Source organism: Bos taurus, chromosome 13 (assembly GCF_002263795.3).
Source record: "Bos taurus isolate L1 Dominette 01449 registration number 42190680 breed Hereford chromosome 13, ARS-UCD2.0, whole genome shotgun sequence".
NCBI lineage: Eukaryota > Metazoa > Chordata > Mammalia > Artiodactyla > Bovidae > Bos > Bos taurus.
In genome coordinates, this window is record NC_037340.1 from 26,485,934 (window position 1) to 26,505,086 (window position 19,153).

At 40.0% G+C, this 19,153-nt stretch overlaps 1 protein-coding gene across 6 annotated transcripts in view; it reads left to right on the forward strand.

Moving 5' to 3' along the window:
* The first annotated feature begins 5,741 nt into the window (after positions 1-5,741).
* The window catches only part of MYO3A (myosin IIIA), a 169,853-nt gene continuing 156,441 nt past the window's right edge, over positions 5,742-19,153 (forward strand). For 2 of the 6 annotated variants that reach the window (XM_059892919.1, XM_025000993.2), the window contains exons 1-3: positions 5,767-6,071; positions 6,671-6,748; positions 18,101-18,285. In XM_059892919.1, the coding sequence (XP_059748902.1) occupies positions 18,118-18,285 (168 nt within the window). In that variant the 5' untranslated portion in view covers positions 5,767-6,071; positions 6,671-6,748; positions 18,101-18,117. Of the gene's footprint in view, positions 6,072-6,670; positions 6,749-18,100; positions 18,286-19,153 lie in introns of all 6 variants that reach the window. The other 4 variants (XM_059892921.1, XM_059892920.1, XM_059892918.1 and 1 more) reach the window with 4 other exon arrangements.

The window sequence follows — 19,153 nt, forward strand, 5'->3', positions numbered from 1 at the left end:
TGTTAATTAAAGGACACCAGATATCCAACATTAAGGAATTTAGCACTTCTCTATGTATGGGAAGATGCAAGAGTCTGGATTCACTGAAATAATCTTTTTGATATGCACCTTACTTATCTGGGGCCAGTTTTCTGTGTTTTCACATCTAGAGTTTCCTCAGGGCTCACTGGAGGGAGTGGCTGCAATCTGATGGCTGCTAGATGGTAGGTATTCTTTCTTTTCTGAGTTCCCTTAGGGCTCACCAGCTCACTATCCTGGTGTCTGTAATTGCTGATGACTGTGACATCCTTTGTTCACTGATATAGCAGAAAATGAACTCTTATTTCATCGTCATTAAAAGACTTAGTAATCTTAGTAACCCATCGCCACCCCCCACCCATCCCTGCCTTGCCATTTAAAAGAGAGAAACCTGTGGACAATTTACTATACGCTTCTGAGAGGGTCACCACATGGGTATGCTGTCAATGCTAGGCGTCTTCCTCCAAAGTGAAAGTAAAAGTTGCTCAGTCATGTCTGACTGTTTGTGACCCCATGAACTGTATAGTCCATGAAATTCTCCAGGCCAGAATACTGGACTGGGTAGCTGTTCCCTTCTCCAGGGAATCTTCCCAACCCAGGAATCGAACCCAGGTCTCCCTGCATTACAGGCAGATTCTTTATCAGTTGAGCCACAAGGGAAGCACTGAGGAATACAGCCCATGATTTAACTTCCTGTAAAGTTGTGACGGTAAAGCCAAGGTGAAAGTCAGGTAAAAGTTGGAATACAAAGGAGAGTGAAAATCTAAAAGAAGGCAACACCACTGTGATTGAGATAAGGTTTCATTTGAGAACTAGTTTCACTGGGCTGCATTAGTTATTTATTTATTTATTTAAATGTGGATCATTTCTTTTTTAAGTCTTTTTGAATTTGCCACAACATTACCTCTGCCTTATGCTTTGGCTTTTTTATTTGGTTGGAAGACTTGTGGGATCCAACCCCCTCCCCCCAGGGAATGAAACTGCACCCCCCTGGATTAGAAGGCAAAATTCCAACCACTGGACCACCAGGAAAGTCCCTGGGCTGCAGTGCTTGCACAGATATTTCAGGGAGGAGTTTCTAAGACTCACAGTGTCAGAAGTAACATTGACTGAAACCCCCCACACTGGCCAGGCACCATAGATGTGCATGTTATTTTACAGCAGGAGGTCCTGGTAAGGAACATAGAACTGTTCCAACTGGAAGAATTTGGGAAAGGTCAGAAGGAGATGCCAGGTGTCCTACCACCTCCTAGAATCCTCTCTGGCATCCATCTTGGCTGAGCAATGTGTGCACCACCAGCGAGGACCCTGAGTCAGATTGATTGACCAGGGACAACCTGGAAACTAAGCCCATCACCATAAAACCTGAGACACGTGGCAGAGTAGTCCTCCTGGGCTCTCTTACCCCGCTGCTCTCGGCCCAGACCCCCTTTCTCAATAAAATCTCTTGGTTTGTCAACACATGTGTCTCCTCGGACAATTCACTTCCAAGTGTTAGATAAGAGCTCACTCTGAGGCCCTGGAAGGGGTCCCCCTTCCTGTAACAAAAGCAAGGATGAACCCTGTTCCCTCTCTAGTTTGCTCTCCTGAATCCCTGCACCAGCTGTGCTGGGTTCACTTACACGGTGCTGTTGGCTTACAAGGTGGTGTCAGCTTCCGGCAAGTCCATTCAGTTCCTGCTTTCCTTTGCCCAGCACTGGACAGGTGGCTTAAAACTGGAATCAGAGAGAAGAGGTGGTTTCATTCTTTAATCCCCACCTCCCACTTTTTCCTCTCTAGTTCATGTTTATTAGCCTGCATAGCCTCTTTTGAGAGTAATAAAGACGACATTGTACCCTGAGCCACAGCTCTTTGTATCTTGGTCCTGATTAGAAATAAACTCCCCTAAACCTCTGGCAAGAGAGGAGGAGCATCTCCTGGATAAACTGGGGAAAATACAGGTAAAAATAACAGTAGAGAACATATTGTGAGATGGCAGAAAATGAAAGCAGTAAAAAGAGCTTTTGAGCAGAACAAAGTAACACAGGAAACACAGGGCTCACTTTCTGGAGCTAAAGTGAACATAAATCTATTCTAAAAGGAGAGCTCTGAACATTCTAAAACAGCTGTAACTGATGCCTAACAATTACATGTTAGACACACTACATGAAATTTAGAATTCATTGTTTCCACCCCAAATCCACATCTCCTTCTGTATTTCTGTTCTGTTTCTGGGACCACAGTTCTCTAGCTAGTAGATGACCAGTATGTGAGTCACCTTGAGGCTAGACTTAATACTTCCTCTTATCTCCAACGCACACCATCCCTCCTGTGGTTTTACTGAAGGCTTCCTAACAGAGGCAGAAATGGTTCTGTTCTTTCACCCTCTAGCAAAACGTAATCAAATGGCTCCGGGATCTCTCAGTTCTTTCCCTAGAGTCTTTTCCCAAACATTTCAATTCTACTCTGCCAAAACAAAACCCTCAATTGGCCAAATTCAATTTTCCTAGAAAATAATTATGCAACCAGTTCTTATCACAAAAACACACTCACGGAGTAGGGGCGGGGAGGAGTGGTGGTGTGCCTGTCCATGCTGATTGGCTTAGACACACTGTTCTATTCTGGTGTTAGTGCCACATTCTTAATTATTATAGTTCAATAATGTGTTTCTTTCATTGTTATCAGACAGTAGTCAAACTTTTTGTGGTTTTGAACTCTCCTTTACACTCTGAAAATCACTGAGAATTCCAAAGAGATTTTGTGTTATAGTCACTGAAATATACCATATCAGAAATTAAAACTAAGAAAATAAATATTTGTTTCTAAATTAATTTTAAAACACTAGGAAACTCATTACATGTTAATGTAAATAACATTTTTAATGAAAAATAATTATATTTTCCAAAACAAAGGAAATTTAGTAGGAGAAATAACACTGTTTTACATTCATGTAAATTCCTTTAATGTTTTGTGTGATAGAAGACATTTCTGCTTCTGCATTCAATCTGTTGTGATATCACATATTATGCAACCACTGGAAAACTTCATTGTATATGTGTTTAAGAATGGGAGTAAAAAAGAGTTAAAAACAAGTCTCAATATTGTTTTGAAAACAACTTAAATTCTGTGACCCCTTGAAAGGGTTTCTGGGACCCCAGATGCTCTCAGACTATAGTCTGAGGACTACTAGTCTTAGCTATTCTAGCTTGTAGTTTCTCAGATGAATTTCAGAATATTTTGTCTCAGTTTGGGAGGTATTAATTATGTATTTAAAATTCTGTCTTCTCACTTAAGGATATCCTATGTCTCTTCAATTAATAAAATAATTTATACATGAAATCCTCCAAGGTGATAGTCCTGCATTTTCCTTTCTCAGATCTCCCCCATTTCTCACTTTTTATCATTCCCAGTTATTTTATGGTCTTTGTTGCTATTGTGAACAAGATTCATTTTTCCATTATATTTTAATTGGTCATTGTTGGCCTCTTACAATTTTGTATATGGCCATTTGCTTACTCCCTATTAATTCTTAAGTTAAATAATATATTTGGTATAATATATTCTTTTAAAGAAAGAACTTGAAAACGTGAATCTTTTTTATAGTGTTAGTACTGATACGATATTCTCAATATTCCAAGATACTACATATTAGATGAGATATATGATATTTTGAGAAAAACCCACTGTTTAAGTTTTGGATTTCAAAGATATTTTATGAGGAAGGATCTTGAAAATGCTGAATGCCTTTTTGACATCTACTCAAACGATCATGGCAACCCACTCCAGTACTCTTGCCTGGAAAATCCCATGGACAGAGGAGCCCCTTAGGCTGCAGTCCCTGGGGTCGCTGCGAGTCAGACATGACTGAACGGCTTCGCATTCACTTTTCACTTTCATGCATTGGAGAAGGAAATGGCAACCCACTCCAGTGTTCTGGCCTGGAGAATCCCAGGGACAGGGGAGCCTGGTGGGCTTCCGTCTATGGGGTCGCACAGAGTCGGACACGACTGAAGCGACTTAGCAGCAGCAGTAGCAGCAAATGATCATACTTTTTTCTTAAGACAAATGCATTGATTTAGGACTCTTCTGTCCTGTCTCTTGAGAAACCTGTATGCAGGTCAGGAAGCAACAGTTAGAACTGGACATGGAACAACAGACTGGTTCCAAATAGGAAAAGGAGTACATCAAGGCTGTATATTGTCACCCTGCTTATTTAACTTCTATGCAGAGTACATCATGAGAAACACTGGGCTGGAAGAAGCACAAGCTGGAATCAAGATTGCGGGGAGAAATACCAATAACCTCAGATATGCAGATGACACCACCCTTATGGCAGAAAGTGAAGAGGAACTCAAAAGCCCCTTGATGAAAGTGAAAGAGGAGAGTGAAAAAGTTGACTTTTCAGAAAAATGTTTCTGAAAACATTCAGAAAACTAAGATCATGGCATCTGGTTCCATCACTTCATGGGAAATACATGGGGAAACAGTGGAAACAATGTCAGACTTTATTTTTGGGGGCTCCAAAATCACTGCAGATGGTGACTGCAGCCATGAAATTAAAAGACGCTTACTCCTTGGAAGGAAAGCTATGACCAACCTAGATAGCATATTGAAAAGCAGCGACATTACTTTGCCAACAAAGGTCCATCTAGTCAATGCTATGGTTTTTCCAGTGCTCACGTATGGATGTCAGAGTTGGACTTGGACTATGAAGAAAGCTGAGTGCCGAAGAATTGATGCTTTTGAACTGTAGTGTTGGAGAAGACTCTTGAGAGTCCCTTGGACTGCAAGGAGATCCAACCAGTCCATTCTGAAGGAGATCAGCCCTGGGATTTCTTTGGAAGGACTGATGCTAAAACTGAAACTCCAGTACTTTGGCCACCTCATGCAAAGAGTTGACTCATTGGAAAAGACTCTGATGCTGGGAGGGATTGGGGGCAAGAGGAGAAGGGGACGACAGAGGATGAGATGGCTGGATGGCATCACTGACTCCATGGGCGTGAGTCTCAATGAACTCTGGGAGTTGGTGATGGACAGGGAGGCCTGGCGTGCTGCGATTCAGGGGGTCGCAAAGAGTCGGACACGACTGAGCGACTGAACTGAATTGAACTGACCTTTTCTAGAATTCTTCTTAGACATCACAAATGATAGACCAATTTAGATTATCAACACAATTAAATGACATTTTGATTGTGGGTCTCACTTTTTGAAGGGGAGGAAGGCATAACCACGCCCAAAATGTCACCTGAGGCTGTTCAGGGAACCTGGTCATACAGGTGTCAGGGATGACCAGTTAGAGGACTGGTGGTTAACGACTTCACTTTGGCAGGTGAAGCGAGCCCCACTTTGGCAGGCCGATGAAGTGAACTGGTATCCGCAGGGATATCTCAGTACCTACTTTTCTTCTCACTTTCGGGATCAGAGCCCGCTGGCCTAGAGATGACATCTTGTGCCATGAGCCCCACGGAGTTTGGGGGAAGACACCGCTCATTGCGAGGAGAAATTGCTTCAGGACAGTGGGTCTGTCCGAGGGAGGTGTTCAAGGATCTGGTGGGTCCCCTCCCTTGCCCCCGGGCTACAGACCAGGGAGGCGTGACCTAGTCCCAGGCTTGACCGCCAGACTTGGGCCCTGCGAGGTGCGCGGGGCGGACGGAGCGGCCTCTTTTCCGGCGGGCACCGAGGGCGGCGACGCGCCGGGGTGGGAGGAGGAACAGCACTTGAGAACCTGGAGAGGGGCCGCCCCCTCGAGTGCCCCGCCCCGTGGCCGCTCCCTCTTTAGCGCCCCGCCCCGCCCAGGCGCGCCCCCAACCTGCGCCCCCAAGGGGAGGATGGAGACGCTCGCTTCCGGCCCAGGTAGGGGTCCTGGGCTTCAGCGGCTCGGAGCCCCGGGTCAGGCGGCATCACTTCCCTGGCTACAGGTGGTGTGGGGTGCGCGCCGGGAATCGGACCGGGAACGCGAGAGGGACTCGCGGGGACCGCGCGCCTAGTCCCGGCGGTTTCGGGGCACCTGAGGCCCGCGCCGCGCTTGGTCCACCCGAGGGACGTCCTGCTCAGGACTGATTTATCTGGAGCAGGTCGGTGAAGCTGGGGTCCATTCCCCGCCAGACGCATCTGTAAAGTTTCCTTTTTAAGGGGAAAGGGCAGACAAGAAAGAACATTGCGGTCGTTACTAAGAAGTAGAGCAATCCTCCCAGCAACGATGTCGTTTCGACTTGTTCACCAACAGCTCTGTTCTGTAATAGTTTCTATTTGAACCTTGCTAGAATTTTTCTGTGAGAAATTTAAAAAAATTAATAATATTTTACTATTATTGGGATGATGGTTGTAAGCTTTGAAATAGACGTTGTAATGGCACTAAAAATATTTTTTTGTTGTTTTAAATTGGAAAACCCCAAGAATCCTCACGGATTTGAGTTTTCTTGGTGATTGAATGGGTTTTCTTAAAGCCTTTTATTTATTTATTTTTTTGTATTTCTCATTGATCCAATAACTTCAGAGTTACTTTATGCCTTCATAGGATGTGTGGTGTTCCCTTTTAGTCGCTTAATTAAACCTGAGTAATAAATTACTGTCCTGTTATACTACCTCAGTGTTTCTATGTTTAGCTTCTAAACACTTTTCCCAGATGCTTGATGCTTAAACCTGTAACACTGAGTTTTGTTGTGTGTTACAGACCCAGGAACACAGCTGCAGCCTGGAATTTACTCTTTGTCATGATATCTGAAAGAGTTATTTTCAAGCTTTGCTAAAGGTAGGTGATAAAGTTGACCAGTTTTCTGGATTTGCAGGAGCCTAAGTGCTCAATTTTGACAGATAAATGACAGTGCATGTTATTCATGCCATATTGATTTTTATTACACTGTAAAAGATAATTGTTTTCAAATGGGAAAATTTAGAGATGTATGAGATCTCAAAGATAACTTGTTTTTTATGTGTCTATTCATGTGATATCTAGTGTGTGAAAAATTACTCTCATTTGTCTTAGTCTTTTTTTATTATTGTTGGGAACAAAAAAGTGTACATTAAAAGATTCAATCTGGTGATCTTTAATACCAGACTATATCTATTTGAAGATATTTTGGTCAGTCATACAAGGAGTACCACTGTCCTGCACTTCCTTTTTAAAATTTTCTCTTTACAGCCTAATATTTTTTGTGCAAATATTCTTTGAAAAATAACTTTTGCCTGTCAGATCCAAACTATTTGAAGGTCCATTAGTTACTACTAATAGGGTGATAAATATTTGAAAGTACAAATATACTTTAGACTATATGGATGCAAATTATGTAAAATTTTGCTGTAAAAATGTTTTATCACTTTAATAATTTCTGCAGTGTCAGTGCTCTAAACTATTTACTCCCCCCCCCCCTTTTTTTTCAAATGAGGGTCTCTTGTTTAGTTTTTTCCCTGGATTGATAATTTGAAAGATTAACTCCATTATCCATTATAGGGACTTCCCTGGTGGTCCAGTGGCTAAGACTGCCCTCCTGGGTTTGATCTCTGGTCAGGTAACTAGATCCCACCTGGCGTAACTAAGTTTCTGTGCCACAAGTGAAGATCCCATGTGCTGCAACTAAGACCTGGTGCAGCCATATAAATAAATAAATTTTTTTAAAAAAAAGTTATCCATTAGAGGGTAAACAGATTTCCATTACACTTTAAAACTAATTCACCGAAGACCCCATACCACTTTAAGGACACACAGGGATTTAGGAACCTCCAATTGGGAAGCATTACTCTTTAGAACTGAAATCATCTACCACTGAACATCAAAGTTCTACCATGGACTTTGTCCTGGTTTGTTTCTTGACTCTGCCATTTACCAGCATTATGACCTTAAAAAGTCTAATCCTCAGTCTTCTTTTCTGAAAATGGGGACACAGTAATAATGCCTTTCTGAAGGGCTTCTCATAAGTGTTAAAGTTAAATGATGTAATACATGTAAAAGTAGAAGCCCAGTGGGTACTTGGCACTGATGAACAATCGGAAAAATGCTTGCCACTGTTATAATCTAGTTTTCCTGATGTCTCAGGGTGATTATACCAGGTGGAGAGGTTCTTGTTGGTTGGTCATTTTTAACAAAGAACACAAAACAAACCTCCTGTAGAAGTTATAGGCTGATAGCCTAAAGGCTGAATTTGATATATTTATTTGGGTCAGCTTTGTATTTTAAAATAATGAATACTTTACAACTATTACCAAATAGTTTAAATTTTGTAAATTTTAAGTGAATTCCCAGAGTCTTTGCTTCTGTTGAAAAACAAGGGGACCAGGCAAGGCAGGGCTTGTGTCTGCCAGACCTGCAGCTGGGATGTAGCTGTGCGTTTTGGGTGGGAAACACTGCCCTCAACTTTGCCACAGTTCCTCTAAACTCCGTGCATTTATTTCATCCACATGTGCTTCACTCACACATTTTACCTCCTTTGTCCCTGCAGACACCTCAGTTTGTGATTTCTTACTCAGAAACTATCCCTTACTAATTGGAACAGGCAGTTGTGTGGCCAAAACTATAACTCACCTTGCATCCTTGACAAAGGAGGCGAGTTGTCCTGTATCACAATTTACAAAGCATCGTTTCCTCATACAGCTCATTTGATACTTAGGTCAACTCTGAGAGTTAGTTCAGACATGCGTGATTATTCCATTTTACAGCTGTCAATGCTGACGTTTATAGGTTTATGCTAAAACTTAAAATAATGTTTTAAGTTTCTAGGAAATGATAGCCTTTCTTTCGGTTCTAGTATGTAAGCACATGCTTTTATCGCAGTAATTACAGAATGAGAAAATGAGTGGTGGAAAGCAGGATACATAGATAGAAGTACATAAGTAGACCTTTTCCCCCTTCTCTGCAAAACATTTTTAAGCAAATTGAAGGGAACAAAACACTAATTATGGTTTATTCAAAGCAGACCATACGTATCACTGGACAAGGTCTGTTTTAAACCAAACTTTGTTGCCTGTGTTAGTGAAAAGCTGGAGGGATATGTGACCAGTTCATCTGGTCTGTAGTGAACTGAGACCAGAGGTTTCTGTCAGTTTGTGTTTTAAAGTTCTTTGAGAAAGTAGATAGTTAGAACTTGTCTAGTGCTTCAGCCTGCTGTCTCTGAAAGGTGGTTTTATATGGAAGACTCACTTTTCTGTAGGCTACTTTTGACCAGCAAGGCTTTATGACTTTCATAATCATTCCAGGAGAATATTCTCTACAACAAATTAAAGTCAGGAACAGTGTTGTTCTAAGACTTGTCAGAAGACAGCTGAGGCTGTGGTTGGTGTGAGAGATGAAAAAGAAAGTAGACTGAGTTTAGAGGGGTCAGGAAGGATCTGGAAGACACAGTAAGAATGTGGATTTTGAAGGACTTTTAATGGGAAGATAATGTCCTCTGGCTTATCTGTTGAGATCTCTCTGGGATGCTCTATGGAGACACACATGTTCTGCCCCGCTGGCATTCCAGGATTCCCCTTCCATCACAGGCAGGAGCTACTTTTGAATCTAATGTAAACCATATGCATGCAGTGGAGTTTAAACAGCTTGGCAGAAGGGAGTGTATAAAGGGAAGAGTCTTTCCATAACATTCTGCAGAAAATACACGATGTGTGTTTTGAAAAGTGAGAATCACAGTATTAAAATATTGCTCAATTTTGAGTAAAACCATCTGCTACTTTCTTAGTGTGTTTTATATCATGGGCAAATGGCATTTTCATTGCATTGAGAAATGGTGTTCTCTCCCTATCTTTTGGAAAAGTTAACAGTTAGGTTGATTATTTTTTGTGTTATATGGGAAAAGGAAATGTGCTTATGTTCACTTATGAAGCACTTATCCTTTGAGTTTCTAGCCCCTTCTGCTGATAAATTTGGTCATTACCTCTAAAGTATTAAAAGATACTTAGAGTGATTTTCTGGTACTTAAGAACTTAACATAGTCCCCTTAGTTATTATATGAGTGAAGAATTGAGTTTTAGGAGTTATAGTATGAAAGCACATTAATGCAAACATTCCAAAAAACTAACTTTTATTTTTGGTTTTTTTTCCCCTCTAATATTAGTCTAAGTAGTCTAAATTAGTCCACTTAGTCTAATTTTTAAGTTTTTTGATAAAAATTTATCATTTTATGATCTTTTTAGTCTCTGCTGTAATTTGTTAGTCTTTTCAACCTTAGTATTGCTCATTTGTATCTTCTGTTTTGTTGGTTTTATTGATCAGTCTTAATAGGGGCTTATGTATTAAAAAAATTATCTTTGAAGAACTGTTGTATTTATCATTCTCTAATCTGTCTTATTCTTTTTCTGTAATGTCTTTAATTTCAACTCTTCCTTTTTTCTACAATCTTTGCTTTTATTTTGTAATTACATAATTTTTAGCCTTTCTTCCATTCTAAGATAAAAATTTTAGGCTATATGTTTTCCTTTGTTTACTGCTTTAGCTGTATCCAGTAAATTTTCATGAGAGATATTTTCATTATTATTCAGTTTTAAGTCTATTTTTAAAAAGTCATTGCATTTTTTCTTTGGCCCTTGAACTGTTTAGCAGTTCCTTTTAAAGTATCTGATACTATAGGTTTTTAAAAATTTATCTAGTAGTTGTCTTCTTACTTAATTACATGGCAGTCATGTACGTTCAGGCTTCTCTGGTGGCTCGGACAGTAAAGAATCTGCCAGCAATGCAGGAGACCTGGATTCGATCCCTGGGTCAGGAAGATCCCCTGGAGAAGGGAATGGCTACCCACTATAGTATTCTTACCTGAAGAATTCCATGAACAGAGTAGCCTCCTGGACTATAGTCCATAGGGTTGTAAAGAGTCAGACATGACTGAGCAACTAACACTTTGACTTTCATGTACACTTGGGAAGGTTATTTGTTGTTAGATACAAGATTTCATGTGTACTTCAGGATATCCATTCAGTACAAACAGATGACACAGATGGAGAGAATACGATATTTGTGAATTGGAAGAATCAATACTGTGAAATGACTATACTCCCCAAAGCGATCTATAGATTCAGCGCAATTCTTATCAAACTACCAATGGCATTTTCCACAGAATTAAAACAGAAAGTTTATAATTTGTATGGAAACACAAAAGACACCAAATGGCCACAGCAATCTTGAGAAAGAAAAACAGAGCTGGAGGAATCAGGCTACTTGACTTCAGACTATACTACAGAGCTGTAGAAATCAAGATAGTATGCTACTTGCACAAAACTAAAAATATAGAACAATGGATCAGGATAAAAAAGCCCAGAAATAAACCCACACACCTGTGGTCACCTAACCTATGACAAAGGAGGCAGAAATATACAATGGAGAAAAGATAGTCTCTTCAATAAGTGGTGCTGGGAAAACTGGACAGCTACGTGTAAAACAATGAAATTAGAACACTCCCTGACACCACACACAAAAAGAAGCTCCAAATGGATTAGAGTTGTTTAAATCTTATTTATTCTTAAGAACTTTTCTCTGTACTTGAACCAAAAAAAAAAAAAAACACTGACAAACTGTGTTAAAATCTCCCACTAAAATTGTGACTTTTTCCCTTTTTCTTTGTATTTCTTTCAGTTATTTCATGTATTCTAGGCTTCTGTTTTGAGCTTTTATATTTTCTTGGTGAATTAAGTCTTTGATTATTATGTAGTAACCCTCTTTACCTCTAATAAATAATTTTCCTTTGAGTACTTTGTGCCTGATATTAATCTTGTCACATCACTTTCTTTTGTTGAATGGTACACGGTACCATTATTTTATTTACAGTCTATCTCTGTCTATAGTTTATGTGAATCTCTTGCAAACAGCTGTGAGCTACCAGTTTCTGTCTTTTCATGGTAAGTTTGGTCCATTTACAATTATTGTGATTATTGGCATATTCATGTTCCTTTTCACAGGGTATTTTATGCTTTCTGGTTCTTCTTTTTTAAAGGCTTCCTTTATTCTCCTTTCCAGAGTTTTTTGATTGAGTTTGTTAACATCAGTTTTTCTCTTTTAATATTTTGAAAGTTATGCATGATATTTTTAGGGTCTAATGTTTAAGTGTTTGACATGGATATCTTAAAGCCTAAATTTATAATTAATATTTTAACTGCCTCTTTATATGAGGAACTTAAGAACATTTTAAATTCTAGCATTCTACTTTTGATTATTATAGTTCATTTTTGTCTATTATTGTGTCTTACAGTCAGTGTTAGTTTAGATTTACACACATGTGTCACTATGTACTGTTTTGGGTAATTTAGACCTTCCTTGTCATTATCATTGTCATTTTTCAAAGATATCCTTTAGAAGTTCTCTTTCTCAGGGGCCATTGTTGTTAAACTTAATTTTTTGAGGTGAAAAATATCTTTAATTTGCCTTTGACCTTGAAGGATACTTTTGTTTATTTTAGATGGGCAGTTATTTCAGCATTCTGAATATATTATACTATTGTTTTCTATTGAAATATCAGCAGTCATTCTAATTGTTTCCCTCTATATGTGATATATCTTTCCTATATGGTTGGTGTCAAGAGCCTCTCATTGTCTTTGGTGTTCTCTGGATTCATTGCCATGTATCCAACTGTGAATTTTTCAAAGAAATGTACTGAGCTTCCTGAATTTGAGTGTTCATACCTTTTGCCTGTTTGGGAGAACTTTCAGCCATTATCTGTTGATTTTTCTCCATTCTCTCCTCCACAAACTGATTGGATGTGTGCTAGACTGAATCAGTCAGGAAAATAGAATCAATACCAAGTAGTTCAACAGAGGAAATTTAATATGGTGCCATGGTCTGAATATTTGTATTCTCCCCAAATTCGTATGTTGAAACCCTAACTGCCAGGGTGGTGGTGTTGGGAGGTGAGGCCTTGGGGCAGTGATTAGGTCAGGAGGACAGAGCCTCATGAAGGAGATTAGCATCTTATTAAAGAGACCCCAGGGGGGTAGCTTGTCCCTTCCACCACATGGGGTTACAGCAGAAACACCGTGCCATCTATAAAGGGGACCCACATCTAGTGCCAAGTCTACCAGCAACACAATCTTGGGCTTCCCAGCCCCGGGAACTGTGAGAAATAAATGCTTGTTGTTTCCAGTCCACCCAGTTTATATTATTTTTGTTCAGGCAGCCTGAACAGACTAAGGTATAGGGGGAATTCGTTATAAATGTTTTAGGATATCTGAAAGCCCAACAGAAGATAATGAGGTAATCTCAGAGTTAGGATCATAATCTTAAAAACTATCATTACTCCTTGTACTGTACAGAAACATCAAGGAAATGGTCTTACCAAAATGCAAATGCTGAGGCCGTCTAGAACCATGGCAGGTCTACCCTACAGAAACAGGGACCTTCAGGGAGATGGAGCCACATGGACATACCACAAAACTAGAGAAAGCAGAGGAGAAAGATCCTCCTCCCATCCAGTCTTCTGCCTGGCACACCCACTGACAGAATCCAACAGCGGAGGACACCAGTGGGACAGGGACTTTGGGGAATACAGTTTTGAGATGTCAACCCCTGAGATTCAGGACACGGAAGGTCACGCACAGATCTGAGAGCAAGCAGACAATTGTGGTCTCCCTTCCATGTCTCTCAGTTTGGGTCTCCTGTTTTTCATTACTTTGTTTCCCTATACTGTGTCCAAAGTAGCATTTTTTCTGTGGTAAAATATGCGTTACATACAATTTACCCTTTAACCACTTAAAAACTATGTTCACTTCAGTGCTACATTCACATCATTGTATAACACTCACCACTATCCATTGCCACAACTTTTTTTTACCTTCTCAAACTGAAACTAGCTGTTAAATAATCTTTCCCATTCCCCTTCCCCAAGCTCCTGCTGCTGCTGCTACCACTGTTGCTAAGTCACTTCAGTCCTGTCCAACTCTGTGTGACCCCATAGACGGCAGCCCACCATCCTTGGGATTCTCCAGGCAAGAACACTGGAGTGGGTTGCCATTTCCTTCTCCAATGCATGAAAGTGAAAAGTGAAAGTGAAGTTGCTCAGTCGTGTCTGACTCTTAGTGACCCCATGGACTGCAGCCTACCAGGCTTCTCTGTCCATGGGATTTTCCAGGCAAGAGTACTGGAGAGGGGTGCTATCGCCTTCTCCGCCCAAGCTCCTGGCAACCACAGTTATACTTTCTGTCCCTGAATTTGACTGTTCTGGATACTGTGTGCCAGTCATGGTTTATTATGTTCATTAACATTGCCAGTGAAAAGGCACTATTCCATAAAATGAATGTTTTTCCTGGTTGTATACTTCTATTTGAGGCATTTAATAAGATTTAATTTTTTTTTTGGTTTAACATTTACATTATATGGATGGCATAAACGCTTATTTGCATGAGTCAAGTAGATAGATGTAGAAAGTAGTTATCTTGTCACTGATTATGAAATCACTGAATTGGATGATTATTACTGATTACCTCCTACTTGTTTTTTTTGCATTTCGGATCAAAGGCACAAATTTCATAAAGATTAAGTTTTCTAAGAACTATTCCTAAGTGTCTTTTTATGTAGTGATGTAATTTTCAGCAGGCATTCATAGCCATTTACTGAATGATGTCCCCTTAAATATAATGAATATGATCATTATTCTGTTTAGATTTTCAAATTCTCTTTAGCTCCTTCTAATCCTTATTTCTCTCATTCTTTTTTTTTTTTTTTTTTGTAAGAATACTGATTCACTCATTCAGCAGCTACATATTTAACATCTACTATATGCCAGACACAGAGTTAGGCATTATAAGGTTTGTAAGTGAACTGAGAGCTAAGGTTTCAGGTGTCAAATTAACAGATAAACAAATAAACATTTGCCCATTTAGCCTGCATTTACTAGTTATCTGCCATGTGTTAGATATTGTTCTGGGAACTGTGGATACAGAGCTAAAAATAATAAAGTCTGTACCTCTGGAGCTTACATTCTGAGGAAGGAATAAAATATGCAGGGGAGATCTTTTTTAAAATGTGATATTTGAGCTGAAATATGATGGATGAGATGGAACAAATGAAAAAGACTGAGGGCAGACAGCAGTTATGGATGATAAATAGAATGAACTCCTTCTGTTTGATGCACATTGGTTTGTGGTTTCTGAGATGGGAAAATTAAAGAGTTTATTGTTGCTTCCATTTTGTCACTTAATTATTAAATGAAGACATCAGCTGGGAAGTTTGGTGGGAGAGGATGGACAGCAACAAGGGAACAATCTGAGGAGAGAGAAATTTGAAGATGGAGATCACTCACCAGAGAGAAGTGAATATCCAAAGCAGGGAAGTGCAGTAAGATTGCTGGACATAATTGAGGGTCTACTTGTAAGTTTTTGATCCTGAATTTAAAGTGAAATGGTTCAGCCCAGTTGTGTGGTGTTCTCCAGCTATAGGCACAGGTGTGAAGAAGATGTAAGGTTTAACTAGGGTTGGTTTTTTTAACCCCAGGGGACAGGTGGTGAAGAAGGAGAGAAGCAAGAATGTTTAGGGCATTTGCAAGAAAGTTATAATAATTCAAACTGCAGAATTTATGCTGTTGTTCTCTGTGCTGTGCTTAGTTGCTTAGTTGTGTCCAACTCTGTGACCCCATGGACTGTAGCCCACCAGACCCCTCTGTCCATGGGGATTCTCCAGGCAAGAATACTGGAATGGGTTGCCATGCCCTCCTCCAGGGAATCTTCCCAACCCAGGGATTGAACCCAGGTTCTCCTGCCTTGTGGGTGGATTCTTTATTGAGCCACCAGGGAAGCCCTGTTTATGCTGGGGAAGGAGAAAATGAAGTGGAAATGAAGACTGAAGAGAGTTGATGGATATAAAGAAAGTGAAGAATCAATGGATTGGTAGATTGGATGAGGTTGAAAGTTGTAGTCAGACAAATGAATTTCATGGGCTGATATTAGTATGTGATATTAACACATTCATTAATAGGCCTGTTTCTATGTATACACATCCAGGAACAACTGCAGTCAACTTTATAGCATTGAAAAGAGTGAGGTTTTGCATGGTTAACCAAAAAATTCAGAGGACCACCACAGATGTTCTGGTTGGTCTTTCTGTTCATTTTTTTTTTTCTTTAAATTTATACAAAGGATTGAATGTAATTTAAGGAAAACATGAAAGGTTAGTAGCACTACTTGGAAGATCTTATCTCAGCTTATGTGTGAAATCATTTTTAAAATCACTTGACCTCATTAGCCATGTTCTCCTAATTGAGCCCTGCGCCAGGTGCTGCTGCTGCTGCTGCTGCTAAGTCGCTTCAGTCGTGTCCGACTCTGTGCGACCCCATAGACGGCAGCCCACCAGGCTCCCCCGTCCCTGGGATTCTCCAGGCAAGAACACTGGAGTGGGTGCTCCAGGTGCTGGGTGTGTAGGAATATCAGGTCACGGTGGGTTCAGAGAGCTCATGGAGCACAGAGATGGGCACACAACTCAAATGGGGTGGAGAGTGGTTCGGTTTGGAGGACATGACATCTCAGCAAATACGTGAAAAGAAAAGTAGCAGTTAGAGCTTAGCAAAGAAACCACAGACCCAAGTGGGAGCAAAGACTGTATGTGAAGATCCTCAAGCAAGAAGGGGATGACCTGATGGATCCCAAGTGGGTAGGTTGTAGTGTCTGAGGGAACATGTAGTGAGACATGAGGCTAGGAAATTAAGCAAGGGCCATATTTTAAAGGATGTGTTAGGTTATATGAAAGAAATTTCATACTAAAAGCAATAGGGGACTGATTGTTGGGTTTTACATAGAGCAGTAATATAAAGCACAATCACTTAAAAATGCTGGAGAAGATGTGGAGAAAAGGGAACCCTCCTACTGATATAGCCATTATGGAGAACAGTAAGGAGATTCCTTAAAAAAACTATGAATAACCCTATCCTATGACCAAGGGATCCCACAACTGGGCATATACTCTGATAAAACTACAATTCAAAAAGAATCCATGTACTCTGGTGTTCATTGCAGTGCTACTTAGAATAGCCAGGACATGGAAGCAGCCTCGATGTCCATTGACAGATGAATGGATGAAGCAGATATTCAATATTCAATGGAATATTACTCAGCTATAAAAAGGAATGAATTTGACTCAATTGTACTGAGGTAGATAAACCTAGAACCTGTAAGAAGTAAGTCAGAAAGAGACAAACAAATGCTGTATATTAATGCATATGTTTGGAATCTAGAAAAATGGTACTGATGAACCTATTTGCAGGGCAGTATTGGAGACGCAGAAGAGGAGACATATATACACTGTCATGTGTAAAACAGAAAGCCAGTGGGAAGCTGCAGTATAACACAGGGAGCTCAGCCTGGCTGTCTGTGATGGCCTAAATGGGTGGGATGAAGGGGAGCGGAGTGAGGCTCAACAGGGAGAAGATGTATGTATAATTATGACTGGTTCTTGAAGGATGTTATCCAGGAGAAACCAACACAATATTGTAAAGCAATTTTCCTTCAATTAAAAAATAAATAAAAAAACACAATCATTTTAAAGTGTGGGATTTGCTTTGATGAATAAGTTGGACTTTTATCATTGCTAAGGTTTATTCTAAAATTCTTTCATTCATGAGTATAAAGCAGTAAATCAAAATGATTTAAATGTGTGCCTCTAGGAGAAGGCAATGGCACCCCACTCCAGTACTTTTGCCTGGAAAATCCCATGGATGGAGGAGCCTGGTGGGCTGCAGTCCATGGGGTCGAGAAGAGTCGGACATGACTGAGCGACTTCACTTTCACTTTTCACTTACATGCCTTGGAGAAGGAAATGGCAACCCACTCCAGTGTTCTTACCTGGAGAATCCCAGGGGTGGGGGAGCCTGGTGGGCTGCCGTCTATGGGGTCGCACAGAGTCGGACACGACTGAAACGACTTAGCGGCAGCAGAAGCAATCTGAAAATAATTACTAATAGTAGCAATTAATATGGGACAGTATTAAACATATAAAGCCCTGCTTACAAAACATTATTAAACTCGTATTCATCTGTTTGCAAAAAGAACTGAAATTAAAAATTTCTTTGACTCTGAGTACATTTGGTTACTGCTGTGTATTTCCCATCATATCAGTGAAAATATTAGATAATTTCCCATGAGTTTGTGTGTGCTGTTTAATATTACCAATCAAATGTCAATGAAGCTCTGTGCTTTTTCTCTCCAGTGATTTAAACTTTTGAGATGCTTCCATTAATTGGAAAATCAATCATCTTTGATAACTTTCCCGACCCTTCTGATACTTGGGAAATCACTGAAACGATTGGCAAAGGAACTTATGGAAAAGTTTTTAAAGTGTTGAATAAGAAAAATGGCCAAAAAGCAGCAGTCAAAATTCTGGATCCCATCCATGTAAGTCACGTTTTTTTTCTTGCTTGCTAATTAACTTTTAAAAAAATCTGTGTTAAACAATTAAAAAGTCCATTGGTATCTTATCTTGATTTATTTATCACAGTGTCAGTTGCAATTTGAAGGAAATGTTTGTTTTAAAATGTCTTGTTAGATTTTCCTTGTTAAATGCTTAACATATATTAGAAGGTCCAATAAATACTTGATAAATAAATATATAGTAAAAAGAAATATGGGGGCTTCCCAGGTGGCATTAGTGGTAAAGAACCTGCCTGCCAACACAGGAGACATAAGAGAAACAGGTTCCATCCCTGAGTCGGGAAGATCTCCTGGAGGAGGGTGTGGAAACCCACTCTAATATTCTTGCCTGGAGAAGCCCAGGGACAGAGGAGCCCGGAGGGCCACAGTCCATAGTGTCACACAATCAGATATGATTGAAGTGACTTAGCATGTACGCACACACAGATAAGTATATCTGTATATAAGTTTACCTTCTCTCAAGCAGCTCAGTGGTTTGATTTAATATTTTTAGATTTCAGAGTGTTGTCAGCGTATAGACTCACGGATCTGGAAGTAACCCTAAAATTGTCTAATGTCGTCTTGGCCGGATTTCATTTTCCTCCTGTGTTTATTTAGGCTTCAGGCAGAATTCCTCTTATGCCAAACAAGAAATATATTTTAAAATTTCTTTCAAAAAAGGGAAATTAATTTTCAGGTTTACCTAAGTGTTTCCAAACAGAAATGGCATTCCTTTACAGGGTCTGGTTCCTTGTGAAGGATTCAATGTCGTGGTCAGTCCATATGGCCTCTTTTCCAGCAGTGCCAATGGTGCTTTTTTTGGGAATAGCAGTTGTGATCAGGGAAACTCATC